This window comes from Capra hircus, chromosome 3 (genome assembly GCF_001704415.2).
Source record: "Capra hircus breed San Clemente chromosome 3, ASM170441v1, whole genome shotgun sequence".
NCBI lineage: Eukaryota > Metazoa > Chordata > Mammalia > Artiodactyla > Bovidae > Capra > Capra hircus.
The window spans coordinates 70,919,172-70,934,290 of record NC_030810.1 but is presented as its reverse complement, the minus strand read 5'-3'; the positions used below and the strand labels follow the sequence as shown (position 1 = coordinate 70,934,290).

General features: G+C 38.4%; 1 protein-coding gene across 1 annotated transcript; it reads left to right on the top strand.

The window, feature by feature from the left end:
- DNTTIP2 (deoxynucleotidyltransferase terminal interacting protein 2) lies at positions 1-13,996 on the top strand. The gene is given in 9 exon segments (XM_005678082.3): positions 1-265; positions 1,136-1,868; positions 1,871-2,909; positions 4,214-4,352; positions 6,992-7,087; positions 8,166-8,330; positions 9,521-9,630; positions 11,331-11,449; positions 13,266-13,996. Coding segments are annotated over 8 exon segments (2,448 nt in total). The 5' UTR covers positions 1-193; the 3' UTR covers positions 11,425-11,449; positions 13,266-13,996.

Genomic DNA, 15,119 nt, shown 5'->3' with positions numbered 1-15,119 from the left:
CCCGCACTGTACTGAACTCTAAAACCCTAGCCCTTCTCGGCTCGGATTGCCTAGACCTAGGTCTGAGTGGCCGAGGCGGCACGAGATTCTCTTGCGTTCCGAGATTCTCGCGGGAAACGCGAGTAGGCGCATCTCTGACGTACTTCCGGGGCGCGGGAACAGAGGGAGACTGCGGGGGCCGCACGCCTGGAAGATGGTGGTTACTAGGTCTGCGCGGCCTCGGGCCGGGAACCAAGCCACGTCAGTTGAAAGCTTGCAGCAGAAGGTAGGAAAACTCGACAGTCTCCCTCATTTCTTCTAACTGCTTCGCAGAACGGTGCTGAAGAAGGTGGGCGGTGCAGGGGTCCCGTGGAGTCTGGGGAAGGAACGGCAGAAAAGCCAGAATTGGCGGCGCGCTTCTGCGTACCAGGCTCCTCTCTAAGCCTGTAGCTTCTAAAGACCACATTAGGATCTTTTAAGGTAATGCTTGGCAGGTAATAGATTAGGTACCTTGATTTGCGTAGTTCAGTTCCGTAATTCAGATGAACTGCTCGTTTTTTAACCTTACTGCTATTGGAGGATTAATTTCGGCCGCCAAGCGTGGATTGGAAAAGGCACCGTCTTCACGTGGGAAGACTGTGCCCCGACAGCACTTCCTTCTGGAGGGGAGAGGACTGCGGTGACGTCACCTCGTAATTCAGTGGTGCTAATTGTCTGCTGCCTCTGATGCTGCGATGAAGGGAAGGGAGTATTAGTCCCCGTAGATACGAAAAGTAAGGACAGCGACCGATTTCATTGGCCTGTTTGCCGGAACACATCGTTGGCTTCTTTGTTCTTTTCCTGTATGTGTGTCGGAATGTAGGTCCACCAGGCATTTGTGACCTTGCGTGAGGAAGATTTTTATTTGCAGTTATTTGTTTCCTGAAGTCAGGACTGAGGTGACGCTAGTGAGGCAGGGCCTGCAAATGCGAAGTCAGATCCAGTATCTAGCTATTGATTTTTTAAATTGTGGTTGGTGATGGTAGTTACTGTTTTACGTTAATTTTCTTTACTGAGTTTTTCCAGTGCCCCCTTAACATTTGCTTTTGAAGGGAGTGACTCATTCACTTTTCCCTTTTCCCAGCCCTACCTAAATTACAGTGTATTTGGCTTACAGAATTCTGCTGTCACAAGACTTCAAGTGCACCCAAAAGGCAGGAAGGGGTCTTCACCTGATAACCAAAATACAGCTGAATCACAGACCACTCCAGAACGAAGTCCAGCTCCTAAAACCAGGAAGAGTGGAACTACAGGCTCATTACCAGAAATGAACAAACCTTCGACAAATGGCGAGATTTCTGAAGCAGAGTCAGATTGTTCTTCTGTGTGTGAGGTCCAGGATCCTGTTTTCAGAGTAACTAGGAGAAGACAGATCTTAGTTGCAGGCACCCCAGTTTCTAGTGTAAGGAAAAGGCTGAAAATAACTCGGGTAAGTGAGTCTCATACTGAAGAAGTCGTCTCTGAAGCAGACTCACATGTTTCAGGTATTTCTAGAATTATGCCTCCCACAGAAACAACAACCAGAAGAAGTAAGGCTAAATCCCAAAGAGAGCCAAAGCAAGAATCCCATGTGGAAGTTATTTCTGATGCTGAGTCATCATGCTCAGACATTTCATTTTCTGGAATTGCAACTAGGAGAACAACAAGGAGTATGCAAAGGAAATTACAGGCACAAACTGAGGAGAATGATACTAAGATTGTACTAGAAAATGAGAAGGAAATCATACATACACCTGTGAATTTAGAGGATTCAGTTAACAGACGAACTTCCCGTTTACTAGCAAGATCACTTTCTCAGATAAATAAGCCAAATTTCTCTAATAATGAAATTTGTAATGACCCTGATGATGATTCCTCTTTGGAATTTCAGGAAAAAAACTAGCCGTGAAAAAAAACCAAAATTTTACCATAAGAGAGGAAAAGCAGGACAGTATTTCACCTCTCAAAGAAATAAAGCAGAATTGTAAAAGTTTAGATGAAGAAGCCAAAAAAATAATAGATGGGGGGAAAGAAGGTAATGAGAAGAGCTCTCAGTTGAAGAATCTTTCTGAACTTCAGGATACTGGCCTTCAGCAGTTAGTTTCTCAAAGTCATTCAACCCCTGAAAGTGACAAAACCACATCAGAATCTTCAACTCTGAACTGTAAGGCTGTGATGAAATCGTTGGCTCAAACATTTGCAGTTGTGGAAATGGACAGATGGAATGAAGAGAGAAAGAATGCCATAAAAACAAGTGACTATTCAGAACCTGGTGATGATGATGATAGTGATGCTGAAGAGTGCACAGTTATAGGTGTTAGTGAAGCCATGAGCAAAGAAAAGGAGGCAGATTCTGAGAGTGATGCTGAAGAGTGCACAGTTATAGGTGTTAGTGAAGACATGAGCAAAGAAAAGGAGGCAGATTCTGAGAGTGATGCTGAAGAGTGCACAGTTATAGGTGTTAGTGAAGACATGAGCAAAGAAAAGGAGGTAGATTCTGAGAGTGATACCAGACCAAGTAATCTTGAGTTCAGTACAACTCAGGATAAAGATGATTCTGTTTTGTTAGTTCTCAGCAGTGATGAAAGCCAGCAGTCTGAACACAGTGAGAATGAAGAGGACACTGTGTGTTTTGTTGAAAATAACGGTAACAAAGAGTCCCTAAATGGAGACTCAGAAAATCTGTCACATGACAATGCATTGTTTGTGATTGACACTACTCCCGGATTGAGTGCTGATAAAAATTTTTACTTGGATGAAGAAGACAAGGCAGGTGAGGTTGCCATTGAGGAGGAGGAGGAGGAAGAGGAAGAAGAGGAAGAAAGTGAAGAAGAACTATCAGACCATGACAGAAATAAAGATAATGAGCTTAGTGATGAAGACAACTTGCTAAGTAACACAAAATCTAAACTGTAAGTTTTATCTTTTTATTTTTTTAAAGTAAGCTTTTGATACAAGCTTCAAGTGGCAATAATTTACCATAGAAGTATTACAAACCATAGGAACTGAAAAAAAATTACTGCTTTAGGTTCTTTATCTGTCAGGGTTTCCCTTGTTTATGTGGGTGCCTTTGTTAGTCATATTTTTCCCACTGGTGAGAGCTAAAAGTACTCCATTTGATGGTGTATTAAAAATGATGTTACGATTTTCTTGCATGATTATTAAGAGCAACATACAAAAGGGCAGGAAGGTAACTTGGCTTTTTTATGCATGTTGATTGTAGAGAAAATGAAAAATAGAGGAAAACTGAGAAAAATAGTAACCTATAATCCCATCTACTGGCATTAAAAAGCACTCTTTGGAGGCGGTTTCTTTAGTTTTTCTGGTTTCCAAATTTGTTTTTCCCAGGCACAGGCCTTTGGTGGCAGTGTATCCACTGAAAATACAGGTATCCTTGGTTAAGGAACTGTGCGTTAACAGATGCCCAGTCTTCACTCTAAACCAGTGAAATCTCCGAGACTAGTCTCAGGTGGACTGATTTTTTTTACAAGCCATACCCTTTCCCCAGGATAATTGTAACATACACTCAGGGTTGAGAATCACTGCCAAGGCACTGTAATTGAATAGAGGTTGTTTATGGAAACTTTAAACTGCTCAGTTTATATGAATAATTAGGGAAGAAACTAAGTCCAAGTGTTTATAAGTGTACTTATTAAAAAGACTTTAGTAATTACATAAATACAGCAGAAGCCCAAGCCAACTGCTGAAGATTCTGATTTGGTGGATCTAGGGTATGACAGTTACATTTTTTTTTAAGCTCTGGTGGAAAATACAGATGCTCACTATTGTTTAAAATTCACTGATTTAGAGGCACTACTAAATGTCCTTAAATACCAGGAAAAAATTCCAAGTTTGGATAACTTAGAAGTACAGAGAAAAAGGCCTTGTCTGTCTCATTGGCTTTTGACATGGAAAAATATGGACATTTATTAATTTACTACCTAGATATGAAGTTGAGCTAAATGCCAGATGTATTTCCTTTTTTCTATAATTCTTTCCTTGTAAAATACGTGTATGAAGTCTGTTGACATATAATATGGCCTTAATCTCCTTTTAAGAAAATTTGGGGAATAAATTTGGATGTGCTCTCACAGGGCTTAATTCATTATTTATCCTATAATTTCTTCTAAATGAAAAGTCTCAGTTTTCATTTTGAATTGCTAAACGATCTAAAGATTATTTCTTAATCACTTAAAAGTGATCATTTCTCTTTCAGTCTGAAGTTGACGAGCAGCAGCATAGATACTGGACTGAATATTAAGGAGCTGGGTGGTTTGTATATTAATTTCAATGCAGACAAGCTACAGTTGAACAAGAGAACCCTAACACAGATGAAAGAGAAAAGGAAAGATGAGGTAAGCTGCACAGAACTCACCAGTCACTTCTAGAAATGATTAGTCCTTGGTAAGAGACTAGTTTTCCTGCAGTGAAACCACATTAGCCTACTGTGCTCCTTTTTTCTCTCTTTGCAGGAGAGTCATTTCTTTTTTTATCATAAAATCCCAGCCAAAGGGGACATTTGAAAACTAATGTAGGGTCAGTATTCCTCTTCTGGCAAGTACCAGTTGTGATCCCAGAGTTTTTGTTTTTTCTTGCTATATTTTTCATTCCTCACTGCTTTGGACTCTGTTGAAAATCTGAAAGCTGTGAGTACCCATTAACCCCACCAGGAAAAAGCATATGTGCTCATAGACATTAAATTGTACATATATTTTTAGAAGGAAATTACACGTTAGGTAATCTTACACAAGCCTTCAGTTTCTGCTGCCACCTTGAATGGCTTCCTCCTAAATCTGTAGTATTTTCTAATCTTGCAGCCTACACAGGTCTTTAAACTCAGGTGCCTATTCTTTGTTCATTCAGATGTGTTCAGGCACTTGACTTCACTAATTGCCCTTTTCTTCTTCCTTGCCTGAACCAGCTTCTCCTCTTGTATTATTTATCCTGGTTAATGACACCAAAATCTATTTCTCTTTTGTAATCAGTAACTAAGCTTAAAGGACAGCGCTTCTTATATATTTTCTATTAATATTCCACTCCCTTCTTTCCACCCCACTGTCACTGACTAGTGACATCTGTTTTACTTTTTATCTAGACCACTGCATTGGCCTCCTCTTCTTCAAGCCATCCACAATGGTCTTGCTAGATTTCTCATTCTAAAAACACAGGATACCATCTGACCATGATATTCTCCTGTTTAAGTCCTTGCGTGGTTCCCCAGAGCATTTCAAGGTGCCTCTGTTCATCTGGCTCCGTCTCCCTGGCTGTGTTCTTAGCACTGAAAAAAACAGGATTTCTCAACCTCAGCAAAGCTGATGTTTGCTGTGGGAAGATGTCATGTGCATTGTAGAATGTTTAGCAGCATCCCAGCCTCTACCCCATCGGTGCCAGTAGCATCCATCTCTACCGGTTCATGCCCCTCACCTCAGAATGTCTTCAGACATTGCCAGTTGCTCAGTTGAGAACCACTCTAAACCCTACTGTAGTACTTGATACACAACCAGCTCTTAATAACCTATAAAATAAATGTCATGCACTCTTCTCTGACTGATAGGAAAGTCTAGACCACTACCGTGCTACCCAGCAACTTCTAGTCCTAAATTTGAATTGAGGATTTAATAATTGCAAATGTTATTGACCAAGTTAATATTTGCTGCGTTCCTGCGAACTGTTTTGCGGGCTAACGGCTCTGTGAACTGTCTTTAGTTCTTGTTCTAGGGAAATGACTAATGAGGCTGCGGTTCCTTTTAGTCACATACACAGTATTAAGACAGTATTTAATTACCCTAGGCAAGTAATCAAAAAATGCAGAAGACATTTCAGAAAAGATTAACATATTTGACTGCATAAAGTTTTTAAACTTACACAATTAAAAACATCTAAACAAAGATAAGTAAAAGGCCATGGGTTTAATACCACTAAGATACAGAATATAATTCTTCAAATTAATAAGAACACAACCTTGTATAAAAATGAAAAAGAACACCACCCCCCACTCCCAAACAAATGCAGGCATTCCACAGAAGAAGACTTAAACACAGCTAAAAACAAACACACAAAAAGATGATCAGCAGCAAATGGAAACATTCATGAGGTACCACTGACAAAACACAGAGATAATCACCAGTGTTAGCTATGTTTAAAAAAAAAAAAAAGGTACTAATTAACTTCTGGTAGGAGTTTATGCTACTTGGATTCAAGGCAATTTAGTGGTACCTATCAAAATTTAAATGACACATTTTGGAATCTGTTTTACAGAAATAATAACAAGTATTCAGAGATGATGTTTATAATATTTAATGGAAAAAATTTAATGGAGACTGTTAAACTAAGTATCAAGAAAAATTGTGCTTAACAGCTATGAATGAAGTTGATCTTTGCATGAATTGACATTGAAAGAATATCTTTGATATGTTGTTGAGTTGCAGAAAGCAGATTTGCTTGATGGCATGATTAAATTGGTGTACCATTAAAAGCATGTGTTGTTTAATCAAAATCTATACTGCTGTTCTTATCAGTAGTCTAGCTGGTCTCAGATCACATAAAGCTGTTTTGTCAACATCAAAAGAACTTAGGCTAGTCAGGTGTGTGTGTGTTTGTTTTTTCAGGAAGTTCCAGAACACTATAGCATTGTTTCTGTTGTCTTTATTTTCCAGTTGGTTGGTGCAGGTAGCTGGTTGCAAACCAATGAAATGCGAGTGGACACATTAAAGTATGTCTGATGTATGCAAATTCAAATTAGAAAAAGAAATTTGAGATGAATATTAATTTTATAGATACCCTAAAATAACCCTTCAATTTGTCTCCTAAAGCATTTTTATTTTTATATATAGATTTAAGAACAGGAACAACTTTGCAGTAGTATGTCTGTCTATAAAGAAGGTTAATGTATCTGGAGTCATCAGTGTGGGAGATGTTTCTTTTTTAAGGCAAAAATGTTGAAAAAATACTGACATTTTGACATTATTTTAAAACCAGTTTAATATATTTGTAGCTTCTGCAGAAAACTGTCATTACTCCTGAATTTGAAAAAAACTACTGTGTCCCACCATATAGTGAATCAAAATATAAACTTCAGAAAAAACGCAGAGTAAGTACAGTGATTCTTTCTTAGAGCATTTAATGTGTTTGATTATATATATATTCAGCTTGTCTAACATGGTTGTACAATTAAAATATGTTTCCAAAGAAAATTATCACAAATGTCTAAGAGCCCATAAAATATGGTTTCATAAACACATTTCATGTAAATTTTCACAAAGTGAAAGTGCAGCGATTGGTGCATTTGGATACACCAATGTATCCAATCTTTTTTCCCTTCATTAAAAACAGTGGCAGCCAGTATATGAGGTCACTGTCCACACCATACAGTGTCGTGGCTTATAGGTACTGTTCACAGAAGGCTGGGAACTCTGTTGCTGGCTCTTGAAGTAATGTAACCAGCTAAAAACACCAGCCTATTTAGTCTGCCAAATGGGAGCAAGGAATTTCTTGAGCAAAATACAGGGGACTACTTCCATTTCAACTAGTAAGCATAAAGAAATTATGGATGGTACACGAGGAAATTTGAGGATGGTGCTCCAGTAATGTCACTGATATGACCAGAGCACCCTGGCAGGTAGTAAACTAATATTTGCTGATGAACAAAAAAATGAAATTAAGCAAATAACTTGCTGTAAATTTTCCAAAAAATAGAAAGGTTTTAAATTTTAGAAATAACACAAATTCTGGGCATGTTGGAGAGGGTAACTCTTAAGAGACAACTGGGTCACTGAATAAAAATGTTAAATGTGTACAGAAAGGCTCCAGAAGTAAGAATGTTTTTATACTTTACATCTTGTAGGATATCTCAGACAATAAAAAATCGACATTGTTGGCTATTCTCCCAACAAGTTAGCAGTTCTTACTGAGATACAAAATTAATTTTAAGGAGTCTTCATTTATGACACTGATAGTGCTGTGTCTAATGTATCAAGAGAAATGGATTTTTGTCATTTAATTCATTTTATGAAAGGTGTATCTGGAGACTAATACATACATTCCTGTAAAGTAACCTTACTTGTTTTTAATTCATGAAATTTTCTTCATAATATTGAAATGAGGTGTAGTTATATACTACTTATTAAAAATTAGAATTTTCTAATTGTTTTTGAAATTTTGAACTTCAGCAAGAGCGACAAAAAACAGCAGGTGATGGATGGTTTGGTATGAAAGCGCCAGAACTGACAGATGAACTGAAAAATGATCTCAAAGCACTGAAGATGAGAGCTAGCATGGACCCAAAAAGGTTTTACAAGAAAAATGATAGAGATGGCTTCCCTAAGTACTTCCAGGTATGAAGCAAACAGAATAATAGTAGTGATGTTCTGAGGATTTTAGTCTGGGAAACACTATAGTGACTTGTTTCCTCTTAAATGTGTATTTACAGTGTATATCTGCTCGGACCATATAATAATGGCCAGAACCCAGTTCAGATAGCCATCAGCCTGTAATGGCTTTCCTCATTGAAAGACAGTGTTCCAAATGGTAACTAGGTTTCCAGATCAGCTCTCTAAATATGGGACCTGTAAGATGGGTGTACCGTATACTAATGATACACCTCAGTGGTATCAAGATATTCAGTAATACCACCAGTGATTCTTTATAACCTGTAGGATAGAATCTCTATCCTGTGATGTAGCCCTTTACAATCTGCACCCACACCAGTTCACTAATCCTTATTTTGGTCACATAGCCCTCTAAGCTCCAACACACTCAGCTGCTCAGTCTTCTCAGGATATGCACCGATGACCTAGTCATTCTGACTTTAGTGTTTGGCTCTGCCATGTTTGCTTGGTGAAATTTTACCCATACAAACCCAAGCGAAAATGTCATCCTTGTGAAACCTTCTTTACCTCCATTTGGTAGAATTGGCCACTTTGTTTTCAGAGAATCTAGAGTGTTTTGTTCAACATAATACTAGGTTATGCTTTCATTTTTAGCCGTGTCCCTTTGGATCTTCTATAAAACTGGCCACTCACTGGCAGGGACCAGTTACTCTTTGTTTCCCTAACCCTGGCACATAGCAGACATTGTATATTTTATTTGAATGTATGAACAAATGCCAAGTGTTCAGTAAGAAGGTTCTAAGCTGGCAGCATTTATGATAACCTAGGAGGTCTAACAGGTATATAATAGAATGTGTGTATCAATCTTGTTAAATTGGAAAACTAAAAAGGTGTTATTTTTATCTGTCCCACTTTTCCTCTATTTAGACTATTCATCAAGAATTTATAGTCTAGCACTTACATAGAAGGAATTTTAGTTTTACTCAAAAATTTTAATGAAGAAATGTCACTAGTAGGACCCAGTGCAGGTTGAATAAGTGATTTTTTTTAAGAAATGGCAAAACTAACTTTAATACTGGTAAAATATAAGCTGTGTTTTCCATTCCTTTCTATAAATTTTGTTAGAGCTCCCCTGAGATATGAAAACAGCTTGGCTTTCAGGTATTACATGACTTATTTCAACCATTCATTCATAGATTGGAACCATTGTTGACAATCCTGCTGACTTCTACCATTCACGACTTCCTAAGAAACAAAGGAAGAGAACTATCGTGGAGGAACTGCTGGCTGATTCTGAGTTCAGAAGGTAAAGGAATTTATGTTTCATTTTATAATATATGTTTTCCTTTAGAATGTGCAAAAACTTTAAATTCAAGATAATTTTTAAATGCTTTAGCACAGTTTCTCAACAGAACTATTAGGTATATTGGGTGGTATAATTCTTAGGGAGGACTGTACACTGTAGGATCTTTAACAGCATCCCTGGTGTCTGCCCATTAGATGCTGGTAGCACACTCCCCTCCCTCCCAATTCATGACACTCAAAGATGTCTTCAAACGTTTTTCAGATGTTCCCTGGTGTACATAAGCATTCTTGATTCAGAACCACTGCTTTAGAAGGAAATGAGACTGACTAGAGGAGGAACCCACAAAGGAGACGAGGAAAGAAGTCAGGGAGGCAGGAGGAAAACCAGGAGAGCAGTGTCGAAGAAGTCAAGGAAAGAGAGTATTACAGGCGGGTAGAAGCCAGAGGGAGTGGTTAACAGGAATAAATGCTGCTGAGAATGCAAGTGAGCTATGAACTAAGATCTTCCTCTGAATTTAGTATGTGGACGTCACAATAACCTTGTCAGGAGTTTTTAGGGGAGTGGTGGGGAGGAAACTAGACTGGACGGTACTTGAGAGTAAATTGAAGAAATAATTGTGAGCAAGACGAGAGAGGCACAGCTAGTGAATGCAGCTGGATTTCCGCCCCCGCCCGCCCCGAGATGGGGGCAGTTAAGTATGTTTAAATGTCCTTGAAGCAGGTATGTGTATAGCATAGGTTTAAAAGCATGCCTCATATAGAAACTTCTGCTGAACTTCCAGACTGGTTTAATAGCAAAAGTGAAAATATTCATCAGGGATTTTAAAAATTAGGTTAATATATAGGCATGGAAGACAAATTTAATTCAAGTGTTATGTAAACTTTTTCATGATTCTGGGTAATGGTGAAACTTTTAGAAATAAGCAATGCTCTTTTCTCGCTTATTTCTCTCCCTGGAAATCTCATCCCCACAAAGTTGTATTAATCTATATACTGTTGACTTTCAAATGTATGTATAGTCTGGATCTCTTCTGAGTCCAGAGCCACATAACCTGCTGCTGCCTCAGGAACATCTAATGAGTATCTCATAAGCCCCTCTGAGAGCTAACTTGGGGTCTCCCGTCTAGTCCCCTCCCAGTGTCCTGTTTCTCCTGACTGAATGGCATTGCCCTCCATCCCTTAGGGCAAGTCCTTAACACCACTTTCTCCCTTCAGTCCCATGTTCAAACTGTCAGATTTCCTCCCATTTTCCTCTCTCTTAAGCCTGTCTTTCTGTCCCACAGAGGTGTCGGGTACAAGGTGATTGAGTCTTTGCTTACTTCATATATTGACCTGCATTTTGTAATCTTCATGATAGCAGTCTCAGAAATTACAGCATGGGTCTCTAGTGGTTGAATGAAAGTTTCCAAAAGCCTGCCTCTTCCATGGCCACATTTTTCTTACTAGACTACAAGTTCTGAGGGCAGGGACTGCAGCTGGCTAGCTCACTGCTCTGTCTCCAGCGCCTAGTGTGGCTTCTTATTCATGATGGGACTCGGTACAGGTGTGCTGGATAGTGAAAATGCAAAAATAAAAAATTTAGAAGCACCTGCCCATCACCCCCACCCCCTCTGCCCCCCAAACACCACCAAAAAGTTACATTAACTTCTAATGTCTGGAGTGTCATACTTTAGAACTTAAAGGTTTGGTTTTTCTTTTTAGATATAACCGAAGGAAGTACTCAGAGATAATGGCTGAAAAGGCAGCAAATGCAGCAGGAAAGAAGTTTCGAAAGAAGAAGAAGTTCCGTAATTAAGATTCACCAAGCAAATCACAAAATTGTAAACCTCCTCTTTATTTATTTACTAAAGATAATTTAAAAATTAGCATGACCGTCACATAAAGTAACATAGACCGGCCCTGTTGGGGGGATTTCTCTTTAAAAAGTTGATTTGAGAAAGAATCAGTCACATGCCACCCGGAATAAAAATAGGTGTGTCTACAAAAGATCCACTCATGTTTAGACCCTTTGAGGAGGGCAAAAAGGAAAAGAACCTCAATCAAAATATTTAGAAAATACAAAGTTTGCTAACATTCAAAAAATTTAAAGTAGTATTTTCAGAGCTACATAAGCAATACTGTAATTATTACATAGAGAGATGCATAGGAGATGATGCCCTATGCCAGTTGCACATTCAAATCCAGAAAACTGGTAAAGCTGGGATGCAGAGATCTTGCTGCAAGTGTAAAAGTCATAGTTGAAATCAAAGAAATGTTATAAGTGTTGGAGCATGTGTATGTTAATACATGACCAAAGAACTAAATGAAGCTATGAAAAGGACTTAAAAGAGACTGCTTGGAAAGTTTAGGTTAAAGGTAGAAGCAGGAGAGCTATTTTCTTTCCTTAGCAACTGAAACAGGAGGTAAGATAGATTTTTATCTAGATTTTCATCCATATTCAATGCTGTGTTCCAGTGAATAGTATTCAAATAATTTTAACTTGGCCAGGAGGTAAAGTCTCCAGTGGCAGAAATATGCATCCTGGCTAAGCAACTCATGACACCCAAGGAACACTAGTCATTTCTATTCATGCTTCCTGGTGGCTTATTGCTTCCTTTATGTCGTTATTCACACAGGACCTCTATTTTCTACCATACTGCTTTCTTGGGATTTCAGTAAATAAGAAACTTCCTATTTTGTGTTTACTGCTTAGGATCACAAGCAGCCTCATAATAAAACTAAATGACATTTATAGGCGGAGTGAGGGAAGCATCTGTATCTGTTCTCTTTTATAGTAAAGCTTTTTCAAGAGTATTAAGTTTTTACATTAAGGACCTGATATGAGAGAATTAACTATCAAAACAAGCATTTACCCCATACACGTTCTTCCAGAAGGAGACATTCTTAGCGGAATGTTTCTTCAACTCATGCTACTAGGGTGTTGGAACACTCAAGACTGGTGGCCCTTTTGTATTGTGTTTCTCTGTGCAACTGAGAATTTACCCAGTTTTTTCTCAGGCTCAAGGGGATGGGTCAACTTTTTATCTATTTGTAACTTGCATGCTGGTTTCTGACTCATGAATGCTAGAAAAGGTTGAATTATCTGGTATTCAAAACTGCAGTTATGACAGATATTTGGAACACTATAGTGCATTTACAGGGAACACAAAATTGGAAATCTCCAATCCTTCCCACACAGGGCAGCATTTGAGCTTTCTAGATTGGGAAGCAGTGATAAGGAAGAGAACTGAACCTAGGTGCCAGCCTCGCTAACCCACCTTAGAGGTGCTCACAAAATGTATTCTGAGGATAGCTGACCCTTGAACAAAGGGGTGAGGGGCTCTGAGCCCCAAGCAGCTGAAAGTCAAAAACTTAAAGTAGGCCCTCTATACCCACGGTTCTACATCTGCGAACCAACTGGTCAACTCCTGCAGAACATGTAGTACTTTAGTATGGATTTATTGGAAAATCTATGTGTAAGTGGACCCACCCAGTTCAAACCTGTGTTGTTCAGGGGTCCACTGTTATTTACTTACAGTTACATTGTAACATGCTTTTTTTGTCTCCATTGATTCTTTATTTTGTGTGTATTTTTTTTATGTTTATACTTTATTCAGATTTTCTTAGTTTTTTACCTTAATAATCTGTCTTTTCCAGGATATTGCAGTCTTTTTTTTTTTTGGCTGCACTGCAAATTATACAGAATCTGAAGCTGCCTGACCAGGTTTCAAACCTGCACCCACTGCAGTGGGAGCATGGAGACTTCACCATTGGATCACCAGGGAAGTCCCTTTATTTGTGAATTTTTTTATGTCACATAAATAACTTGGAACAAAGTAGAGAGTTATTAACAAATGTAAAATACCTTATTCAGTGAAATACTGAAATAAACTGAAATACTTCAACTGGAAATCAATTTAAGTCACCTTTATTAACATTTACTTTAAGGGATTAAAACTGGTAAGATGCATAGCAGTATCTCAGATAACGATCTTCACAAGTTTAAATCTTCAAAACAGTATCAAAGTATATCTACGTAAAGATGAGAAGGAAGTCTCTTAGTGCCTCAGGCTTCCACAAAAATCTATACTTGAATAATGGATATATTTATCTTTTTTTTTTTTTTTTTAAGCAAAACCACCATTGAGAAACAGGTTTAGTGTCTTTGGCTTATGTCAACTAAACTCAGTTCACTTACTGGAGCTATTTATTTGAAGGCTAATGACTATCAGAAGTACCATGACTTCTCAACTGAAAAGCATTAAAAAGTGTACTAAGTGCTGATACAGTGTAATGAAAGAAGAGCCTTCAGAATACCTTAAGGAGCTCTTGAAAGACACCTGAAATGCTTTTAAGACAACTTATTAAAAAGATAGTCTACAGTGCTAGTTTTGGTGGTCTTGCTGTTGGTTTCTTTGGGGGGGGGGGGGGGTGTTGTTTTTCCTTAAGTAAGGAAATTAGGGAAAGGAAAATGAAGATGGAAGAAATTAGAAAACAACAGTTGATGAAGGCAGGTTCTCGACTTCCTAGAATCTTAACACAAAAATCAGCTCTGTTCAGTGTTCTGCCATGAGATTAAAAACAACTGCTTTAGAGAAACACCATTATACCTATTTTTAAAACCCGAGGAAATGTCTCATGGGTTCCCTAACAAGGCTGTCAGACTACAAGCCATGGTTGGTTGTTCAGAGAATAAATAGCAGGCTTTTAAAAGGAAGAAAGGCTGTACAGAAACATTTAATGAAACTTTGAGCAACTGGGATAAATTCAAGGGGTTGCATTCTAAATATAGCAAATATAAGAAAAACTCCTGAAAAAATTTTCAGTACCATCTCTGGAATATGTGCAGGTACTCATTCAGTTCAGTCTCTCAAGTAATGACAACTACTGTTTAGAATAACCATCTACAGTATCTTATTGAAAGCATGCAGTTAAGATTGAAGCAAAATTATTTTAAAAAACTCCCCAAAGCATCTGACTAGAATGTAAAATTCAGGTCTCACTGTTTAAAAATGAAGACAGAATGCATTCAAATTATAATAATTTCCCTGAAGCAGGGTCAGTAGCATGACTTATCTTAAGCAGATCAGTGTTTTATCAGAGTTGGAATGTTTCAAACTATGAAATGTGAGTTGAGATAACTATAGAGGTGGTTCTGAAATGTAAAGTTACCAATAAACACTGAACACCAGCTGTGAGAAGGGGGGAACGTATAGGTTCAGGTGATAGGTGTTCATTCATTATCACTGTAAAAAACTGCCCCAAGACTCTGATTCAAAACAGCCACTGTTTTACTCAATCTCATGATTCAGCCTGCCAGGGCTGGGCTAGGTGGCTTGTACTCCACATGGTATCAAATGAGGTCATTCAGCTGGCTGCTGAGCCGATCTCGAAGGCTTAACACATTCTTGAAATTTATCTTCAGTTTAATGGTAGTACAGCATAGAAGGGCTTCCCCAGTGGCTCGGCAGTAAAGAACCCGCCTCCCACCTGCAGGCGACGTGTGTTCGA